The 23157-nt window shown below is 38.3% G+C and overlaps 1 protein-coding gene across 3 annotated transcripts in view; it reads right to left on the bottom strand.

The window, feature by feature from the left end:
* Nucleotides 1-18198, bottom strand: part of LOC139934558 (uncharacterized) — a 142494-nt gene extending 124296 nt beyond the window's left edge. For all 3 annotated transcript variants that reach the window (XM_071928818.1, XM_071928820.1, XM_071928819.1), the window contains exon 1: nt 15972-18198. In XM_071928818.1, coding sequence (XP_071784919.1) covers nt 15972-18029 — 2058 coding nt within the window. In that variant the 5' untranslated portion in view covers nt 18030-18198. The remainder of the gene's footprint in view (nt 1-15971) is intronic.
* Nucleotides 18199-23157: the final 4959 nt, after the last annotated feature.

Genomic DNA, 23157 nt, shown 5'->3' with positions numbered 1-23157 from the left:
CAGTTCATCATATTCAGTCATCTTGCAGAGTGAGCCAAAAGAAGCCTAGCGGCTCTCCAATGGTTTGCCAATGACTCTACAGTATGCTCTGTTTACACAGCTGGGTTTTACGTCTCCGGGCCCTCATCGCTAGTCATCAGCTCTTTCAGCTTTCCTCAGATCTCGGACATTTGTCAATTTTCTCTCTCTCTCTCTTTCTCCCTCTCTCTACGTTTTTCTGTTTTTTAAAGGCACTGGACACTTTTGATTATTACTCAATATAATTGTTAGCATAAAAACTTAATTGGTAACGAGCAATGGAGAGCTGTTAGTATAAAACATTTTGAGGAACAGCTGCCACTAAAGTAAAATAGTTTTTGATAAAGAGGTAACTTCTCACTCAAATATTAAAAGACTTCAGGTATGAAGCCTTGTATTAGGCAAACATGTAAAAAAAAGCATACAAATTTGTGCGACAAGGGTATTTGTTCTTTTCATTATTTTCTTGCAACTTTGATGACCAATTGAGTCAAAAAGTTAATAGACTTGATGATGTATGTTGAGATAGACAGGGAGAATACTGGTCTTTGACATTTAGCTGAAGGTGTCCAGTGTCTTTAACTGCCTCAGTGAAATTGAAGAACTGACCAGGATTAGACTGCTTGTTCGTCTCTAGGATGTGTTTGTGTTGGAAGGGGGGGGGGGGTTGGCGAACAGCTGGCCTTGTTTTAATCAAGCTGGCGCTTGTGGGTGAGACAGAACAGCGTCTGACGTTGGGTTCATATTGATTGAAGACAATTTTTTGTGACACTTGCGCGTTGTGATTGTGGGGGCGAGGGTGTCTTCAGGAACTGATTTGAATGTCTGGGGTCAGCTGTGTACGCGCACTGCATTTGGTGATTCTTTGATGCAGTGGGTGTGCAGAGCGTAACTATGACAATAATGTGGTCTCTGGGTTAACCCAGTTCTGCGACCCTTATGCAATACACAAATTTATGTAGCTCAAAATTTGTATTTTCCATGTCAAACCACCCAACTTCTTCACGTGACTTTTACCTGTATAGTTTGTACAAATTCTCAAGAAACAAGTTATTTTATTTTGAAACTATTACATGTACATGTAGCTTTACACATGCTTTGTCACAGAAAAATAAAACATAATAGTAATAATAAATAGAACTGATTTATACTTATTATGGCGTTTTGTTGTAAGGAGTGATGTCAAGTGGATTTCTTTTTCACGATGTGCACTGTCGCTTTTTTATCACATTTCAACAATATAGCAACATAATGTGCATTATCACAGATTAAGTTTTCAATGAATATTCTGGTTGAGTTCACAGAAAATCAATGTTTTGTAATATTGCTCCCTCGTCACCTCACTGCACTGCCAGAAATGACCTTGCTAGCTGTAAATTTGAAGTTGGTAAAACAAAATTTATAGAAATCGTCCACCTTTACAGTTTTACCATCGGGTCAAACTATTAAAATAGCCATTGGAAAGTTAAGACTAAGGCTGGGTCTTGGAATCTGGAGAAATTTTCTGAAACTACAAATATTTTTTGTATAATACATTTGGTAGTGGCAACCAAAATAGGATAGTGATTTGTGGCAGTCTTCAATTGCTATTTTCTCAACTTCTGATGGAACGTCGGACGGATATATTTCTCTGGAGAATTTGTATACATACATCATCAATACAGAGATTAAAACCAATTTCAATCAATTTTTAATCATTTCTTATTACTTATCATGTACTTGAACTTAAGTCAAAATATTTATTAAACGTCAAACAAATTTTGGGAAACATTTTTGTTTTAAATCCCTAAAACCCCCAAAATTATGTATCACAAAAAATTAAAAACTTTACCTACAAAATGTATGTTGTTATTATTAGTCAGGCACGGCAAAATAAATATAACATCTTAAGCCATCAAACCACAAACTTCCAGCTGCATCATTTCCTCCTCAGTTCTAAAAAGTAAACACTTTCAACAAGATGTTTATCGAGTCAACATCACAAAACAAAACAAAAACCTGCTCCTCTTCCTACTGGCCCCGTGAGGCAATTCCGGGTGAAATCATCTCCAACAAAACAAAGCGCAACTTTTTGACATCTGCTGGGCTGACCCCTGGTGACCTTTCCAGCGCCCGGTTATTGATTCTACGACAGCCAAATATTATTCATGTTATTTTGGCAAGTACGAGATTTGGTGCCTGCCGGCTGATTTCATTAGATGTTCTGACAGATGATGTTCTGTCCTGTGTTATAGGAGCAGACGTCGCCCGAAAGTGTTCTAGAATCATGAGTTGGAAACGGGGCATCTTTAAGATTTGTTTTTATAAGCGAACATGTTACTAATATTCAATATTGTTCTTCTTGTTTTTTCTTGGGGGAAAAACACATGGTGGAAACAAGTCGCTTTGGGTTATATATGGTAAATGAAATGAACAGTATACAAGGATTTATATAAAGACAGCAGTTTGACGCTGTGTAAATAATGCACTGAATGGAAAATGTAACAGGGTAAGAAGTTAGTCAGAAGAGAGAAAGAAGGAAAGAAGAGAGAAAGAAGGAAAGAAGAGAGAAAGAAGGAAAGAAGAGAGAAAGAAGGACAGAATGCCAAGGAGATGATGGAAAGAAGCCATGTTCAAACATTTTTTAAATGTTGCATTTTGGTGCGTTGTCTGTGGCAAAGATTTTCTGCTTTTCTTATTATAGCAGCATAATCTGTACAAATTCGTTCAGAGATTTGTTTGATCTGCAGGCGAAAACTGGACCATGCAACGAAAAGGGAACTACCAACCATTTCACAATTCCAATTTGTTATTCTTTATGCATCGTCCTCCATGCTACATTTGACAATCACTGTCAAGTTAATCAAACAACCCAAAACCAAGTTGTATCTTTCTAGTGAAAGACTGTTCTTGCATTATTCATGTAGCCTTTGTAGGGGACTGTCCCAGCTGGCCCCAACAACTCTCAGAGTCTCAGTGGGTGGTACTCCAGCATTCAAGAACATCCCTGGGGAACCGTCCAAAGAACACTTTGAGACAAGACTATAGTCCTGATGATCTGATGGGGAGGTCAGCAAAAGGTCAAACAATGGTCCTTTCGATAAAAAGATGAATGTTCCAAATTTGACCATTGACCCATTAGAAGGTTTGCACACTGTTCCTTGCTCTATGCTATTACTAAGTACTTCTCTTTTTCAGTTCCTTTTAAAGGGAAGGTAGGCCTATAAATCTTAAAATGATTGACAATAAAAACCAATGGTTAGAAGCCAACAGGAGCTTTTGATTGTATATCGCTCAGCATTTCTAGAAATATTCAACTTCCAATGTAATGTGGTTATGGAAAAATACATCAATTTTTATGCCCGAAAATTTTGAATCAGAGAAGCCTTACTGTCAATAATGTTATTGTGTATTCCTAAATATTAAGGGATTATTCTTCCTGCGTGGACAAATACATTCACCCTGGATTTTCGGTGATACATGTACCTCAAAAACGCAACCATCTTTTGAAATGAGAAATGGATTTTGCACACATTATTAGTTTTATTGTATTCATCAACAAAATAGGGTTAAAACATTTGATTGGTTCTAAAATGCAAAATGTACACTTTGCCTTTAAAGAGCAAGTTGTGTCCAACAATGATCCTAAAGCGTAGCGTACTCGCTAATTTTATGGTTCACCTGAGAAACAGGTGAACATGTTCAATACAAAATCTACAAGAGAAGTACAGATGTTTTTTTAATCAAAAAAGTAGGGGTTTATATTGCTTTTTATGGTCATTAGTTTTTGGAGTATTTCTCCAAAACTTAATGAATATAAAAACTTACTTGGTGAGAAGCACTGCAGCTGTTGATAGTAAACTATTTCGAGAATGAATTCTGTTTGAAGGTATTTTGTTTGGATAATTTTTCACCCCAAGACATTTTAATCTCATGTACTTGTGTACTTCTTTTGCCTGGCATTACCTTGCAACTGGGTTCATATCAAAGATAAAAGATGGCGGCGGTAGTAGCCTACACCTTTTTCCCATCATCATAGCCCTACGGTCGTAATATTGAGCCTAAATAATGTATTGCCTAAATGCATTATTCTGATACATCTTTGCACTAAGTACACGCCGCTCAATCAGGGCTCGAATTTCAGGTAAAATCCACAAGACTGCAGGTAATTGTTGGCCAAAAAACTTTACTTGACCAGAGCTGTTTTTAAAAGACCCGCGCAAATTTCACAACTGTGTATCAATCCTAATTGCTCTTTTAAGCAAAGTGAGCCGTCACAATACAAATCATTATGGCCATATTAACAACTCATTCTTAACATGAATGGGGCAATTTCTCACTCAAATATTAAACAATTTCGGGCCTGGAGCTTTTTGGTAGGAATCTGAAAGCACACAAAATTGCGCAACAATTGCGTTTTATCTTTCATTATTAATATTCTCCTCTTGCAAGTTCCATGACCAATTGAGTCAAAATTTTCACAGATTTGTTGTTTTATGCATTATGTGGGGATACGCTAAAGTGAGAATACTGAACTTTGACAATATAACCAAAGGTGTCCAGTGGAGGAGGGGAGGGCAGCAGGCCAGTGCTTTTTAGAAACTATACCTGAGTGTACCATTAGCAAGGCAATAGATCGATGCACACAAAAAACTAGATTGGTTGGGTACGTTTTATTTCTCACAACTTGCAAAGGTTTGACCGATCTTTTTTCCACTGCCATCATTTTGTGTAAATAATATCTGTTCTAGTCCCAGCCCCTCGGGGACAAGAGCAACCACCTACAGAGATCTTGTGGCAGGTCGTGGGAAACACGGCCCCTCCGTGATTTATTCAGTGGGCCGGCTGATCGCACGCGGTGCCCGGAATTACAATGCGCATCCACGCGTCCGTTGTTGATTCAACGTAATTGCACTCAGATAAGGAGCAACTCCAGAGGAACAGATTTCATTCCCATTTACAGAGCGGGTCAGAGGAGGGGAGTCGAGAGGAAGCGGGGGGGGGGGGGGGGGGGGGGAGGTGAGGATTCTTCTCTATTATTGAATGCTATTATGGTTCACTGACGTTATGGGGCAAAGATGTGGAAAGGGGAGGATAATAGCTCAGGAAGATTCCGGTCATGTTGGTCATTTGAATAGATCCGTGCCGTGGAAAGGAAGATGAACTTATGAGAGGGTGAGCCTGGATAACACCTCGGGGGTGATTCGGTTACCAACCAGTAGAGCAGCTTGTGTCAATTCATTACTAGTGTATTTGGCGTGTCGTCAGAGAGGCGTCTCAACCCAATTATCTTAAAGTTGCTTAGCAGGAGTTTTCGCACTTAACAAAAATGTATTGCTAGGCATTTAAATACAGGGTTTATCTTTCACACAATAAAGAAAGTCACACAATTCTTTGGCTGGTTCATGTACTGATGCTTATCCCTGTTTGAACACTCCTCAGAATGGATAATGATAAGAGAGTTTGCTGCCCTTAACTTGTTTTCTTATGTGAGTAGCCTGTCCTTTCAGCGAGCCCGCAGGTATTTTAATTTAGTCTGGTCCACAGAATCTACTTAACAGGGATGCTTTTCAACACTGAATTAACCAGTGGGACCCCTTGGAGTAAAATTTTGACTTGTCACACTCAGGTGTTCTAACCTAACTAGCATTTGGGCAGCAGGCCATTTTATCCAGACAGAATGTAAATATTTTGAAGCTGATTAGATTATAAAGCTGTTTTTGAACAGCGAAATAGTTTTGCTCTTTCTAAAAAGAACTTCCCCATTTGGTACAACACAGACAATTTTTGTAATTGTTAATTTATGGATATTTGTGTGTCTTTTATAATTTTTCTGTATTTGTGGCTCATCCACTGTGGGTTTGGTCAATAAATAAATTATTGAAATGATAAATCTATATATCTCAAAAAATGTACAGGATTACCAATTTAATCTTAATTTGTAAAAAGAAAAATGATATCATTACACATAGGCCTACTTGCACTGTCCTGAGAACATCTTGTTCATTCATTTGCCATAACCACAGTAATAGACACATCTTAAAGGTACACAAAGGTCGTGAGGAAAGTCAACAAATATAAAAAATGACTCTGTATTAAGACTCTGTATTTATGTTCTTGATATGTACTTACAGGTTGATTGCGTGATGTTCGTCTATTGAAATGAAAACTAGAGAATTTGAAACCATAAAACCAATGATGCATTCGTGCCTTTAAAAAATATGGGAGCAAGTTGCAAGCCCCTTTAATCCAAAGCACCACAAACTGTCCCTTTAAAGTACAAACACCAGCTGGGGAGGTGGTAATTGTCAGTGATGTGTCTGCCTGCATGCACTTCACAATAGAGCTTTTAAAAGCCAGATTGTGAGTGGCCCCTGACCATGTGTAATTGCCATGCCCACTGTACCAATAGTGCATCAGCACACACACACACACAGTACAGTCATGACATTGTAAAATGACTGCAAATAATGTTTTTTAGACTGACACTTTAAGCATGTAACATGGGTAGGGTAATTCAAGAACAGGTGGGTTTTTTTCCTGAGCCACAATCAAGCACCCTAGTGTCTGGCAAAACACTGTGATGTATCATGCACTCTCATTTTCAATGAGCAATTGACTGTAAATTAATATGTCCACGTCTTATTCCGGAATATCAATAGAATAAATTTATCATATGGAAAGGTTTGCGGTAACACCCTGTAACCCCAACTCATTAGAGATAGTCATTACATGGTGTTACTGCAAACCTTTCCATATCGTATTTCCACCATGCAAAGTTTCAAATCCTACTTCATAAATTTATTGTTATTTAGTTAACGAAATGGATACTGAGCTGAATCAACTGTACAAATGGAATGTTTCATCATTAGGTTAATTTCATGTAATATCCTATTAATTTTGTTTTTTTGTATAATTTATTTTAAGTAGATTTATTTGTATATAGAACTTGAGGCAATGCATGGTGAGGTATCAATGGCAAGTAGAAACACACAACGGTGTTACCGCAAACCAATATATTTATTTGAAAACAATGTATTTGGGAAGTGAAAAAGTCTTAAAAGACATGAAAAATCCTTCTGATGAGGGAAGGGTCATCTTCTTTGAAGAGCAAGCACTTCTTAAAGGAAATATTTCGGCACATTTTCAAGAGTCACCATGGGCAAATACTACATGTAGATTGTATTATAGGTATGTTGGCACTCAAAAATGCTGTTTAATCCCAACCTAAGAATTTGTCCTGACCAGAGCTTGAATTTACAATGGACTACAGGTCTGGGGGCCAGTGATTTTAGCCTCGGACTGATAAACTCAGGGATGGACAAGTCTGGTGGTCTCGTGTTTTCCAATATACAAATATTGACTGCTTCGAGTGCTATGGTTAAAACTATGACTCCCGAGGTGATCCCCGGAGCATTCTATTTTCTCGAGGCGAAGACTCCCGAGGTGATCCCCGGAGCGTTCTATTTTCCCGAGGCGAAGCCGAGCGAAAATATTCCCAAGGCGAAGCCGAGGGAAAATAGAACGCTCCAGGGATCACCGAGGGAGTCATAGTTTTAACCATTGCACGAGTAAAAGCAGTCAGTATCTGTTTTATAACACCCCAAACATTTCTGAATACTGTGCTATTAAGTTACAGACCTGAGTGCTATAATCCACGGACGACGCGAATACAGACTGCAAAAATTTTTACTGTGCTGCATGTACATACGTGTTAGGTAAACCGAAATGGTTACAGACTATTAATTTATCATCCTCGTACACGCAACAGATGTCTGGGTACTGCACGCCGTGCGCTAGTCCGAAGACTAGCGCACGGCAAACCGATGCACTATCACACGGCCGCCGTATAGTAAAACTAAGACATATCATGTGATGTGCTCTAAACCAATGAAAAGGCAGAATAGTGGTAAGGGGTGTTATTAATGACTAATAGTGCCTCACGTTGTACAATATAAACAACTATGTTCAATGTTGACTTTGAGAAAATAATATCAAACAGGATTGTTTAAGAAACATGTTAACATGGAGAACATTGGAAAATATCACTCCAGGTCATGACCTTTTGGGTTGAGTGCAAGTAGGTCATACCCTGGTTAGGACAATTATCACAAGTTTGTTGCAGGAAGTTTTCATTAAAACTAGGATATCGAAATTAATTTACCGAGCTGTTTTTACATTTAATATTTGAGAATCCCTTAAAAATTAATTGATACTAACCATTTCTTTCCCTTTTTCAAAACAAGATTTGAATCAAATTTGATAAAATAATCACAGGTTGGTTGCATGACATTTTTTATTAAATTTACCATTTGTACTGAAATAAAATTACTCCTCAACCTATGTGTATTTTGTTATTTGTGTATGCAGCGCATGTACCTTTAATTGATATTCCACTCCATCTGTGTAAACTATAGCCCAGCCAGTCAGTATGGCCATACATTAATTGGATCCACCCTCCCAGGAATAATAATTACCTGTCATACAAAGTAAGCGGTACTTAACCTATCCATATTAATAACAAGGTCATATTAAAGAGTAACGCACTTGTTTATTTGAAGTACATGTATGTTTAGGCCAAATAACAAAAAACACAAATTGATCGTCCGGATTTTTCAAAAAAGAGGAGGATGAGGGCCTTACTATTTACTATTTCCTTCTTTTTTTTTTAAGATTGCCGCTAAGTATTTCAAATCAAACAGACCACCAATTCTTCAGTTTGAATCAACCCCAAACTTATTTCATGAGGACCTGGGGTAGGCATTCACTAATATTGTTTTATGAAACAGACGGTTACAAGTGTTCGAGAGCATCAAGTTAGATTTGGAAAAAGCTCCTAGGCTAGTCCTTTTGAAAAGATGGATTAAAAATAAAATAAATTAAACCTACTTTTTTTTTCGAAAAATAGTATTATAGTAAAAAAAAAGGATGCGGGCGGGAACGATCAACTGGTATTTTTTTTATTTGGCCTTACATTATTATGGCACAGGTAGCAGAAAATTTGTCTGTGACATTTGTGAATTGGAGGTGTGGTTCCCACTACAATTCCACGGTCAGTCGCATTACACTTTTCAGTGTCATTTCTCGATCTTGATGCTAGAAGTTCTATGTGAGATATTCTTTCCACTAAGTTTATAGACTGATTTGTACTTGACACCCAAAACACTTCTCACAATTCAAAAATTTCCTATATCAAAAATTTCCTATATCATGGTCAGTTGCATTACGGTCAGTCGCATTACAGTTTTCCAGACAATGTAGCCACGCCTACATAGAGCCCAAGCTGAGTTCTTATTTGGAAAAAATTGGGTTCATTCCTTGTCAACAACTAAAAATAAATTGGTTCCATACATGTATGTTAGCTATAACTTCCAAGTGAAAAGAAAGTTGTGACAAAAACTTTCTTTTTTGGTGTCCTGTCCATGTTTGCTTAGAATTGCCCAACTACTCCAAGTCCTTTCCCAAATAATTTGTGCACAGTGATGATTTAAATTTACCTGGGTAGCAGGGCCCAGTTTCAGAAAGCTGCTATAAATAAAAAGCAGAAAATAGTGCTTAAAAGCACTGAAGACTACTATTAAAAAAGCAGAAAAATTTGGCTTTTAGAGGCTCAGGGGTGGATTTCACAAAGGTAGTCCTAACTTAGGACTAGTCCTAGGCAGTGCTAAGAGATAGGACTAGTCCTAAGTTATGACTACCTTTGTGAAATCCACCCCTGGACACATTTGGTAATTATTCAAACTATATATTCAGCATAAAAACTTACTTGGTAACAAACAGCGGTTTATAGTGATGATAGTAACAACATTGTGAGGAACGACTCCCTCTGAAAGTAACACGAACTCCCCTCCTATCTGCTTATTATTATATAAATTTGTTCTTTGATTGTGCTTCAGGTTCTACTTTTATCTTCTCACTATTTACTTTCTAAGAGTGTACAACGTGCAAGTAGAAAATGTGCTGGTAACTTTTGCGAGCTGATGTAATTTATTTTTTTGTGTTTTGTTCAATATCTTTATTTTTAGTAGTACTGTAAACGTTATCAGCATTATAATTATAGTATTCCCTGTTTAACTGGCTTGTTTTTTAAGTGACCTTTAAGCTACATGTATGTCAGATTTTTGGCCCCAAACATTAAAAAATAGAATTTTTATAGAAAATAGAAAGAGTATCAACCGGGAAAAAATTCAATTTTTACTTTTAATGGTCAGGAACCATGACAAAAATTTAAAATGTTTTCTTATAAAACACATAATAATTGGTCATGTGATATAATAATTGGTCATCGTGATCCCGACAAAAACTTACTTTGAGCACTTTATTTCACTGCTACTAATAATTGGCGAATTTTTTCAAGCAATGGCTCATATGAAAGCTTGTAACTTTCTCGACCCCAATCAAAATACATATTGAATTTTAAATCAACATTTTTGGGTCAAATCGGCCCAAAAACTGACCTAATAGCATCTTTAATTTCATCAGTCTTCTGTTGAAATTTGAAAGCAACTCTGGCTCTCGCACAGGAATATAAGTTCTTTAATTATATTACTGTTGTTAATATTAATTTTAGTAGATTTTTTTATAACTTCCTTTCCATAGCTATCCACAAAATCTCTAAAAGATCACTTTTTTGTATTCACCAAAACAAAACATACTGGTAATTGTCTCGTACCGAATAGAATACAAATTTTAAAATGATGCAGCTTCTTAAACCAAATTAAATTTTAATGGCCATTTTTTAGAGTAATTATGTATACCATGATCCTATTAAGGCAGTGGACACTATTGGTAATTGGACACTATTAGTAATTATTAGCATAAAACCTTACTTGATTATGAGTAATGGGGAGAGGTTGATAGTATAAAACATTGTGAGAAACGGCTCCCTCTGAAGTGACGTAATCTTTGAGAAAGAAGTAATTTTCAACGAATTTGAATTAGAGACCTCAGATTTAGAATTAAAGGTCTCAAAATCAAGCATTTGAAAGCACACAACTTCGTGTGACAAGGGTGTTTTTTCTTTCATAGTTCTCGCAACTTCGATGAACACTTGCGCTCAAATTTTCACAGGATTGTTATTTTATGCATATGTTGAGTAAAGTGAGAAGACTGGTCTTTGACAATTACTAATAGTTTAAACAATAAACAGTTACACTGATTATCCTGAATCATAGCCCCTTAAGGGCAGTGGACACTATTGGTAATTGTCAAAGACTAGTCTTCACAGTTGGTGTATCTCAACATATGCATAAAATAACAAACCTGTGAAAATTTGAGCTCAATCGGTCATCGAACTTACGAGATAATAATGAAAGAAAGAAACACCCTTGACACACGAAGTTGTGTGCGTTTAGATGGTTGATTTCAAGACCTCAAGTTCTAAATCTGAGGTCTTGGATTCAAATTCGTGGAAGATTACTTCTTTCTCAAAAAACTATGGCACTTCAGAGGGAGCCGTTTCTCACAATATTTTATACCATCAACCTCTCCACATTGCTCGTCACCAAGAAAGGTTTCATGCTAATAATTATTTTGAGTAATTACCAATAGTGTCCACTGCCTTTAAATCTGTGCCAATCTGTGCCTAAATTTAAGAGTTCTTTATAATAAAAAAAAAGAACCAACAACAACAGTTGCAAATCTTTTCTCCAGATTGACCACATGGTTCCAGCGAAACTTGAGATTCCATTTTGTGGTTGCCCTTCGGCAAGTCATAAATTTCTCCTAATTTCGACAGACTCAGTCTGTGGTTAGCTTCTAACAACCTTTCATTGTGCTAAGGACGGCCAGCTGCATCTTGAGGATGAAGCTCAACATTCCTTGGTGGCCAACTTTGCAGTTTGGAATAATTTCGTAACCGGATATTGATCTGTAACAGGCATGAGATTTGATTGAATGTGTAACATGGATCCAGCTATTTTGTTTAGCAAGAAATGAGACTGAACTTTATATTTTGTGACACTGAAAGCTGATATTGAGCAAATCATGATTTTTTTTTGCAGCAATTGAAACATTTTATGAAGCATTTTTTTACTCTGCTATACAAGCGAATTCGTTCACTGTCCGTGACTGTGTAACATAATTTGATAATATAACAATAAAAGCTGAGAAAATAAATATTGGTGTCTAGTAACATGCTGGAAGAAGTCTGGTCTAAGGTAGGAAAACAATTGTACTTTGTGAAAAATATTTTACACTGAAACGAAGTGCAAAATATAAAGCTGGATGGGAATATGACATATTTGAAATTTCATCTTTAAGTTGGAAAACTTTTGAAGGGCACCAAGGCCAAGACCCCAGACACCACAAGGTTATAGCCTTTGTGTCATTCCAGACCTTGGCCCAATTTCATGGCTCTGCTAACCGCCGAATTCTGCGCTTACAATCTCTATTCCCCGATTACGTGCAAGCGCTGAATTTCTGCGCTAGCCTTGTAAGCGTAGAATGCCTAGTAACATGGAGTACGCACGCGCAGAAGCCAAAAATTTGCCGCTAACCCGTGAAATACGCTTGCCGTAAGCAAAGAATTCCCTGCTTCCGTAAGCGCCGATTCCTTGCTTACAGTAAGCAGAGCCATGAAATTGGGCCCTGATTTGAAGGGATTCCTACATTTTTATGCAAATTGACAAGATTCTGGTATAAGAGATGGTAAATTTGCATCGGGGATAAAGAATATTAATTTTGGTTTTTACCCATACATTACACTGATGTGTGTTAGCCTGTACATACTCGGTACTTTACCGAGTCCTGTGAAAAAATATCACAGGTATGTTACTCGGGTGGGATTCGAACCCACCACCCTTGCAATTCTAGAGCAGTGTCTTACCAACTAGACTACCGAGGTTGCCCGTCAGCTATAGAGGCAGTTTTAATCCTATGTTATGGCAGCTGGTAACGCAACGATATAAGAGATGGTAAATTTCTGGTAGTAAACTTCAGTATGCACATCTGCTCAGTGTGTACATGGATGATGACATCACACAGGCATAGTACATAACAATGACATTTCTATCTAAAAGCTACAATTGCTCTGCCCAGATCCTGACTGCTCTAATGTTACAAGAAAGTTACAAGAAAATATATTGAGGCCTAATTATCCAAGGAAAATATAACGTACTAACCTAATTATGTAAATAAACTGCCTGGGTGTCAGTCTGAAAGCTCATTGGTCATTAGAAAGTCACTGTGTTACTTACAGGACTTTGAATAAAAGTAAGCACAACTTTACTTGAATTGTTCGCTTCACAACTTGTTTTGCATACACTTGAGTTTGGTTCAAATAGCCTACACCCTCATGTGGTAAAAAATATTGTTAATTTGCTGAAACTTTCATAGGCTGGTGTTTATTGGAAATTGGAGGTTGGGAATGATTTTACTCATACTTGAAGTACTTTTCCTTATGCAGGCCTGATACTTACGCCTCCACGCCTTGGTGCCCTTGCCTTGGTGCCCTTAAAATGTTCCAGCAGAAATTTACAATGTCCTCATACATGTATGGTGCCCTTTACCAAGGAGAAAATGCCTTGGTGCCCTTCCCCTTTCAAAAATGAAGCATAGGCCTACTGCCATTAGGGAATCTAATACTCTACAGTATCTGCTTTTCAAAAAGTCCTTTTTCCATGTTAATTTCTTTCTAGTGCGCTATGATCTTGATGGAATAGCGCCTTATAAATTTGAATTGTTATGTTATGTTATAAGTTATGTTATAAATGTTATAATTATGAAATTTGAAAATCAGAACCCAATAAACCTTTCAACCCGGGTCATGACCTCTAAACGTCTTTGCAAAGAGGTAGAGACACCACTGAGGTGACCAATAAATCACTTCTTGCAAAAAGGAAAGTGGAATTACGCTTTCACAGTACACATTCTTGAACGAATGTCTTGAATTAATGTAGATAATTGCAATCATTATCTTTTAGTCAGGCCTTTATCAACACTTTACAAAATACTTGGAAGACCTTTTTTTCAATAACTCAAAATAATTGTTAGCATAAAACTTTACTTGGTAACAAGCAATGGGGAGCTGTTGGATAGTACTAACACATTGTTAGAAACGGCTCACTCTGAATGAAGTAACAGAGAGAGGTAATTTTTTACTCAAAAGATAATGGTTTGAAGCCTTGTAGACCTGTAGCATCTGAAAGCACACAAATTTGTGCAATAAAGATATTTTCCCTTTCATTCATTCTCTTGAAACTTCGATGAAAAACTGAGTAAAAGATTCACAGATTGGTTATTTTTCGCATGTTCGGACACACCAAGTGAGGAAACTAGTCTTTGACAATTACCAAAGGTGTCCAGCGCCTTTAAAGAGCAGGCATGCTTCTTTGATAAAGCAACAGAGGAAACAAATCCCTTTCATTACCCTCCAGGGCTAGCCATTGCCTTGGTGCCCTTTTACATGTAATGTTTTCATAAAGATGCCATTTACCAAAGAAAAACATGTGCACTGCCCTAGAGAGAACAAAGTATCAAACCCCAGGGTTCATAAATTCTCCATAACTCAGTAAAGAACCAAGATTCTCCATAACTCAGTAAAGAACCAAGATCCTCCATAACTCAGTAAAGAACCAAGATTCTCCATAACTCAGTAAAGAACCAAGATTCTCCATAACTCAGTAAAGAACCAAGATTCTCCATAACTCAGTAAAGAACCAAGATCCTCCATAACTCAGTAAAGAAACAAGATTCTCCATAACTCAGTAAAGAACCAAGATTCTCCATAACTCATTAAAGAACCAAGATTCTCCATAACTCAGTAAAGAACCAAGATTCTCCATAACTCAGTAAAGAACCAAGATTCTCCATAACTCAGTAAAGAACCAAGATTCTCCATAACTCAGTAATAAAGGATCATACATCTTTATGCATAGATTTTAACATTTAAGAATGTATCATCGGAATCAAAACCATGCACAATGGGGTTTTGCTTCAGTGTCATCAAATAATATACAAGGCCTGCAGGGAGCTGGAGTGTCAGTGTCAATGTACATTTTTAACATCCCGTTCTCACCCCTGTACCTTTGTGATTGAGATTTTTGACATCTTTGTTTTTATGTAAGTTTAAACTACTATAAACAGGTTAAACACACTCCAGTAATAAATATTTTAACAAGTGCAGCTCACTAATAATTAATACCAACCGGGTTTATTTCTACCCCGATTGGCACCCTCATCCCCTCATACCAATGTACCCTGATATGGATATCAAATTTTACCTCACTAGTCTAACAATAGCAAATCCTCAAGGGTCACAAACACCTTCACTACTGGAAACAGGCAAGTTCATTAAATATACACAGCACAGCGCACAAGGGAAATATCCCTCAGTCAGTGTGTAATAACAACTCCAGGGCAGTCGCTCTGATCCCCTGCACACACCATGATGTATTGTCAATGGACATTCCATTGGAAACTAGACTCTCAGGAGTCTATAGGGTTGCATTGCGCTGTACACAACAAGGTTCCTGGTATTCAATGCTGCATAGAGAATAGTGCTACATGTGAAAGGCAGAGTGTATAAGAGTGACAGTTCACAGATGTGGCATTTCTTGAAATGTTACAAACAAGTGTTCAAGAACAACCGACAATGGCACACAGCCATATAAAGTATTTTGTTTTCAAATTACAGCTTTCAACTTAAAAAAAATCAAGTCTCCTATTTTTTTAAACGACTTCATTTGTCAATGGAAATTTAAGGGTGAGATATCGGAAAGCGTGTTCATTGTGACACCTAATACAAGTATTAAAATCATTGTTATCGTGACGTCAAATATAAGTTTTAAATGTTTGCTTAAACTCACTTCAAGTTTACAGTACAAGCACAAAACAACATAGTTTTTGCATCTTAGGAAATCTCTTGAAATTTTATCTTTATAAAAGACAAAATTTCAAATTACTTTAAATCTATACATAAAACAAATTTTTTTTAGAACAATAACACTCAGACAGTGGAATTTGAGAGTACTTACCTCTCCTAGAGTATGTTCACCAAGCTTGTATTTTCTCTTTCCCTCGGGCGTTTTCATATGATCAAATGTTCTCCTTTGACGAATTAGCGACAACTCGCATGTGCTACATGTGAAGACAATATTTCCATGTTCCAAAACAACTGCCCCTCTCGGTCTTTCGATTCGGAGTAGACAGGGGAACTCCTTGGTGCTGACAGTGCGTACATCATCCCGAGATGTCAAGTGGCTACAAACGAAGCACGCAAACTCATGAACGAAGTAGTGACGAAGCCAGCGATTGGTGTCCGTAAACACCTTGGAATCCTCAAAATCCTGCCATTGGGCTATCAGGTTGAAGTAACAGAACATGCAGCTGAAGGCGGTGCCATCCGCATCGATTGAAATGGCGCTTGGGGCGGGGTTACGACTTGCAAGAAACGGGAAGAAAGGCGTGGTTTCGTCGATGTTGCCCGTGGTCTTACGAGGGTAAGAGTGCAGTTTGTAGAGTCTGTTGGGATCGCAGTGGGCTCCGCAAAGATAGCAAACACCCTTAGAGAAGGAGTGGGTGTCAGTGGGCGACCCTAGTTTATATTTCCCGATATACCGTCGCTCACTGTGTGGGATACCTTCGGCTTGGTAGACCTTCCACTGTTGCTCCAGCTCCAGGAAGCAGTTACTGCACGTGGCAACGCGTCCGTTTGCGTCAATTGGCTTCGCATGGGATTGTCTTTTTATATTAGTTAGAAAAGGAAAATACATCAAACGGTTGCTGTTCTTATCCGGGGCTAGCGTGTCAACCATTTTCGTGTGCTCTTCAGGTACTGACTGCGCACACAGGTAGCAGACATTCAACTTGGGTTTGATGTCAACCTGCTTATGTAAACTATGCTCTGCGCTCGTATGCATTCTTGGGTGCTTCTTAGCCTTGTGGATGCGATATACGCGCTTGTCGTGCGGAGTATGGGTTAATTCGTGCGCGTTCCATTGCTCGTATAGATCCTTGCTGCATGCTAGACACACCTGGGCCAGACCCTCTTTGCTTAAAGGAGAACTCCCTGTGAGGGGGGTGTGTTTATCTAAAAAAGGGTAATACGGTTCACTGCTGTTGTACCGTCGAGCACGTATGAGGTGTGTATCAGATAGCGTGACAGCCTTCCCACATAGAAAACACACGATGTGGTTTGGCGCCCCGGACTCTATGTTAGGATTAGGGTCAGCTTCAGATCTCAGGTGATATTTCCGTTGGTGAAGGGGTACACTGTCCCTCTCGAATGAATGCCACTGACGAAGAAGAAACAAAGTGCAGAGTTCACACATTAACACTCGACCTAGATTATCGACAGGTTTGGCTCCAGCAGGGGCGGGGTGGCCGAGGATGCAGGGAAAATACGGGGCTTCCGATTTAGACCAATGGCTTGTGTGTACAACTCGTATGGACTGTTTGGATGTGGTGGAGCTACATCCATAGCAAACAGTGACTGATGGTATATCGACGTCAACATTATCAAAAGATATCCTTCTTTTGTGATCCGGAGTTTCGGGCGGTGCGGGAAAACCATTATCCTGTCGTGGATTATCGGAACCTGTTGATAACGGCATGGACACGCCTGCCTCTGAATAGTGTGAGTCTCGGATGTTAAGTTTGTACATCTCTTCACGGACCTGAGGGCTGACTTGCATCTGTGGGTCTGGCTTGTTGCTATGACCCACCCCTGTTCCCTCACTGCGTTTCAACCAGTAGAGACGTTTCACAATCGGTGTATTGGTACTTTCATGTGCCATCCATTGCTGCTTTAAGAAGGCTTGGCATACTTGACAGCAGTCTACTGTACCATCCGCTCGAAACACGGATCCTGATGAAGCATCATGATATTGAAGAAACGGGAAGAAAGCATCGCTTGCATGAGGACGGCTTCTCAATATGGTGTCTGCCCCACGTGCACCACACACGTAGCAGTTGGGAAGCGAGCGTGAAGACCGCGACCGGCCCGTGGAGGAACGCGCCTTGCTCTCCCCGCTGCGACCCGGATGGTTGGCCGGTGTCGAGCGCTCAACTCCCGGTCTCGTTTCACCGGCCATGTCTCAGATAACCACAGCTGACACTTCACTACAGAACGTCCAGAGAAGGTATATTTTTTCACAAAGACGGTTGAGTATATCTTGATTCCAAATCCAGGATGAGTCAGGTTTTAATGCCGTTGAAAACAGTAAAATCCTAGCAGTAACTACAAGTCATTTTCGACCACACGTTTCCTTCGTCCGCCGCCATTATCATGTAATGATACTGCATGCAGGCCAGCACCCGTACTCTCTCACACACACATCGTAGTGTAGTCTGACTGCTGCATGCTGCCGCCGCCAAGCTGAAAACATTGGCCCGTCAATATGGATAATTACAATGAACATGAGCAACACGTGTCTTGTTTGTTTTGATCTGCCCGTCTGGGAAATGGTGAGGGTTGACAGAAAAAGAAAAAAAATCATAGATCCATAATTTTATTACCAGTTACAACCATACAGATGGTTTGGTAAATTTAAATTTGAGTAATAAAATTGCTATCTCGAATATATCAGGGGTTAACAGGAGTCGAAACACTGTCAACACACCCGAAAGACGTGAAAAATATTAAAATCACACCACATGACACAAAAGAAAGCCTTTCATACATACACAGCCGTCCAGCCGCGTTCTGTATGCAATATAGACATACAGTGATAATAAAAAACCATGCTGCGTTTTGATCAGGCATTTGTCTAAAGCCACACGGCCCGTGTATTGAATTCATATAATAAATCCACAAAGCACCATTGTCCCAGTCCAGCTTTAGACGCTTTTTAATTTCTGACGGGAGGCCACAGCGCTGGGCCCGTCTATTTATACCACAGGCGTTGGGTTGTGAATGCGAGGGGTAGTAATAAAGCGACAGTATAGTCCACAGCTGAACCAGGTGTCTGAGCGGGCGGCACGGGCGTATGTCGTGGGAGTGATACGGCCTTATCGCCCCATGGAGTTCTCTGCCAGTTTTACGTGCCCCCACATGCATTTCCAGCTTCCAGTCGATAACAGCCCTCAGGACTAAGGACAATATTTTAAAGGAGTGATTTTATCAAATCCTGGGATGGGATGAGAGTGACGGGAAGCAATTTTGTTTTCTGCACTACGAAATTGCCACTGTCGTAATGCTTTTCGAGGGGATTTTTTTATTCTTCTTCTAAAAAGGGAACCAAAGATTTTGTTGAGGATGGCAATTCTAACGTGCAGAAAAAAATGCTGTATGAGGAGAGGGTATTGTTATACAAAATACAGGAACGATGGTGGGTTATCTTTAACATCAAACCCTCGGGTCAGTTTCAAGTCTGTTATTCAAATATGATCTGTGTGGTATATCAAGATGATGAAAATAAAAAGAACAGTAATATATTCTCTTACACAGGCGATATATTTCGCCCGTGGTACTGTTACAATATTTTTTACGACATCAAGTGAATTTTAAATGTCATGCATTGAGGACAAATAAAGTACTTTTTAAAACTCTTATATAACTCAAGTGTAGTGAAGTTTCTGTTAAATAATATGACATTTTGTATATAACGGTACCATTTTCAAACTGCGATGTGAGCAACATTTTAATTATTCAAACTCCCTCATGCATTATGCATAAATTCCAGTTCACTGAACCCAATCAGCGTATGTAGCTATCGCAACGAAAGCTGAGGCCAGTCCGGCAATTTCATGCACAGAGGCGAAACGAATATTATTAAATATTAACATTTTCTCTATTCATGCTGCAAACGCCCCCAAACCAATTTAAAAACAGCTGCAGTAGTTTTGCAAAACCTAATAATATTATATCAAAACGGCGTGAAATTTGTTTCCACTCTTTCGGTAAATATATTAAAAATAATATGACCATAGTGTTATATTATTAGCAATAGAAGAGTGCACATTACAATGGAAATTTCACTTTTAAGTGGTATGGCATTGGACACTATTGGTAATTACTCAAAATAGTTATCAGCATAAAACCTCACTTGGTAACGAGTAATGGGGAGAAGTTGATGGTATAAAACATTGTGAGAAATGGCTCCCTCTGAAGTGAAGTAGTTTTCGAGAAAGAAGTAATTTTCCACGAATTTGATTTCGAGACCTCAAGTTTAGAATTTGAGGTCTCGAAATCAAGCATCTGAAAGCACCCAACTTCGCGAGACAAGGGTGTTTTTTCTTTCATTATTATCTCGCAACTTCGACGACCGATTCAGCTCAAATTTTCACAGGTTTGTTATTTTATGCATTTGTTGAGATACACCAACTGTGAAGGCTAGTCTTTGATAATTACCAATTATAGTGTCCAGTGTCTCTTTTATCGTTCTTTGTACTCTTATGCTTTATTTTCGGTATTGCATTGAATAGGTTTTGTTTTTTATTTGTTTGGGGGTGTGGTTAGGGTCATACTTTGGTGATGAATCTGGCCAAATAATAAGTTATTTTTATCTGAAAGCCTTACAGATGCTTTGTCAGATTTCTGGCCGATTTGACCCAAAAGTTTGATTTAAAATTCAATAGGTATTTTGATGGGGGTCTAGAAAGTCACAAGGTTTCATTTGAGCTATTGTTCGAAAAAGTCCGCCGATAATTAGTAGCAGTGAAATAAAGTGCTCAATTAGTTTTTGTCGGGATCCCGACAATATGTCACGTGACAAATTCTTATGTGTTTTATAAGAACCGTTTTCATATTTTTTGTCATGGTTCCTGACCATTAAAAGTAAAAGTTAAACTTTTTGTTCGTGAAATACCATTCACTAAAAAAAATCTATTTTTTAATGTTTGGGGCCAAAAATCTAACATAGCATCTTTAAAACACCCTTTAAATTCAACCTTTTTTAAAGACATTGGACACTTGTTGGTGTTATCTCAGCATATGCATAAAAAAAAACTTTAGAAAATTTTAACTCATTTGGTCATCGAAGTTGCGAGACAATAATGGAAGAAAAAACACCCTTGTCGGTGCTTTCAGATGCTTGATTTCGAGACCTCAAATTCTTAATCTGAGGTCTCGAAATCAAATTCGTGGAAAATTACTTCATTCTCGAAAACTACTTGACTTCAAAGGGAGCCGTTTCTAACAATATTTTATACTTGATCAACCTCTCCCCATTACTCGTTATAAAAAGAAAGGTTTTATGCTAATAATTATTTTGAGTAATTACCAATAGTGTCCACTGCCTTTAAGTAGAATGTTGTGCTCAGGTTACGATTGGTTTACTTTTCAGAAACCGGTTAACATTTATATCTTCTGCTTCTTTGTTTTAACCCCCATGAGGTTTAAACGCAGTTAGGGCAATGTTTCGATTTTGGTTTCATCGGTCACGGATGACTGATTTTACATAGGGTCGAGCTGAAAGGGATGCACATGCTCTAATGTCAGGGAAGCACTGAATAGAGGGTATAACAAAGAATGAGTATGTATCCTCAAAGCAATATTATTATCACATAGCGATTTATTTTACCATGGGGGGGGGGGAGGATGCAGTCACCATGATGAGGCCTCCAGGGCAAAGATTTGCTTAGCACTAAATGTCTTCCTTGATAAAAACAGGATCTCATCACCCAAGTTTCATTTTTGTTGCATGTTGCTTCTTACTGGTATTCAGCTGTGGTGTGCTTGTCTTGAAAATCACGTGGACATTTGGTTGGCATTCCTGTTTTTATCACCGGGAGAAATGTCATGCTAAGCAAATTTGTGTGCTTAGCAGCGCTATGAAATTGGGCCCAGGGCTTAATTTCTTACAGCTCTATGAACTTTTTGTAGGACAAAAACACGATACCCACCGATTTACACTAAACTTACACAGTTTGAAGATACTGACAGTAGAAAGCTTCCCTGAAAATATAACTTGCTGAGGTGCTGTAGTTGTTGAGAATTAATGAATAACACAATGTAATGAAAATCATTTTCGTCTCACTGATCATGAGACGACAACTATTTTAGCATGTAAAAACGTATTTTCATAACATTATTATACTCATTTCTCAAAAAACTACAGCACCTCAGCATCTAATATGTGGACATAGTGTTTTGTGTGACAAAAGTATCCACTAAATCCTTTAAAAAAGAAAGAATTGTACACAGTTCTGCTAAGCAACAAATAATGAAGAATACTAATCACAGATCGTATACAAAATACATTGTATTGGTAAGTACAGTTTTGTTGTGCTAAGCTACAGCTCAATGAAATTGGCCTCAGCAGTCACCTCAGTCCCGAGGCACGTGGAAAGCTGTGACAATAAAACAGACAATGGAGGGGCATTTTCACCGTCTAATTTGCAATGGGGGAAGAAAAATTAGATTGGGAAACGAGGTAATCCGCGGACTGTCGGAATAAATGTCTCATTGGGGTCATTGGTGGTGAACAGTTGGCAAAATTTTATTAAGTGATAACAATTTCTACAATTAAATTTCCAGCAAGCACTCAGTCCCAATCAAACTATACAAGGCTAAACACACCCGACCCTCCCAGGTGTACGTCCTAACTTATAAAGCCTTCTCGTTTCCAGCCCTTATCGTCCAAGCATTTTGTTGTTTGACAATAGACAACTTTCCATGGAAATTGCTGGAGAATTTGTGATGATCTCTTATTGCTAACTCTGTGAATCATATGCTGAAATTAATTCTTCACATGAAAATTGCACTGTGATAAACATGTGGTGGTGGTGGGATTAAAAGTCCAAAATGAACTTTTTAAGGTTTTACTTCCTGAAATAAGGATATAACAATTTGGGACATTTTATATTTTGGGTCACAGAATCGTGAACCCGACCATCAATTCAGTTTCCAACCTCTCTGATAAATGACCGGGATTAAATGAAAACACAATCCGTCTGAAATTGTAAATCCATTTCCATCGAAAATTAAAATGAAATTTGCTGAAACTTGTTATTTTCGTTTGCATTCGTGTTTCTGTTTTAATTTGAGAAAGTGGATCTAAAAACAAAAAGGCGAGGCCTATAACACAAAATGCTTTTTGTAAGAATAACTTCCTCAATAAACTGCATACAATTTATTTTGTTTTAGAGACGTAAGTTTGTCCAGTTTTCGAGAGTGTTTCCAGTCAAGCCTGGCGTTTCAAAAAGTTTATGTTTTGGTACCTATGCAAGTTTTTACAATAAAAAATAAAACACGCTGCTTTTGCAAAATAATTGACGAAT

This window comes from Asterias amurensis, chromosome 3 (genome assembly GCF_032118995.1).
Source record: "Asterias amurensis chromosome 3, ASM3211899v1".
Lineage (NCBI taxonomy): Eukaryota > Metazoa > Echinodermata > Asteroidea > Forcipulatida > Asteriidae > Asterias > Asterias amurensis.
The sequence above is the reverse complement of the archived record's forward strand: the minus strand, read 5'-3'. Positions and strand labels throughout refer to the sequence as shown.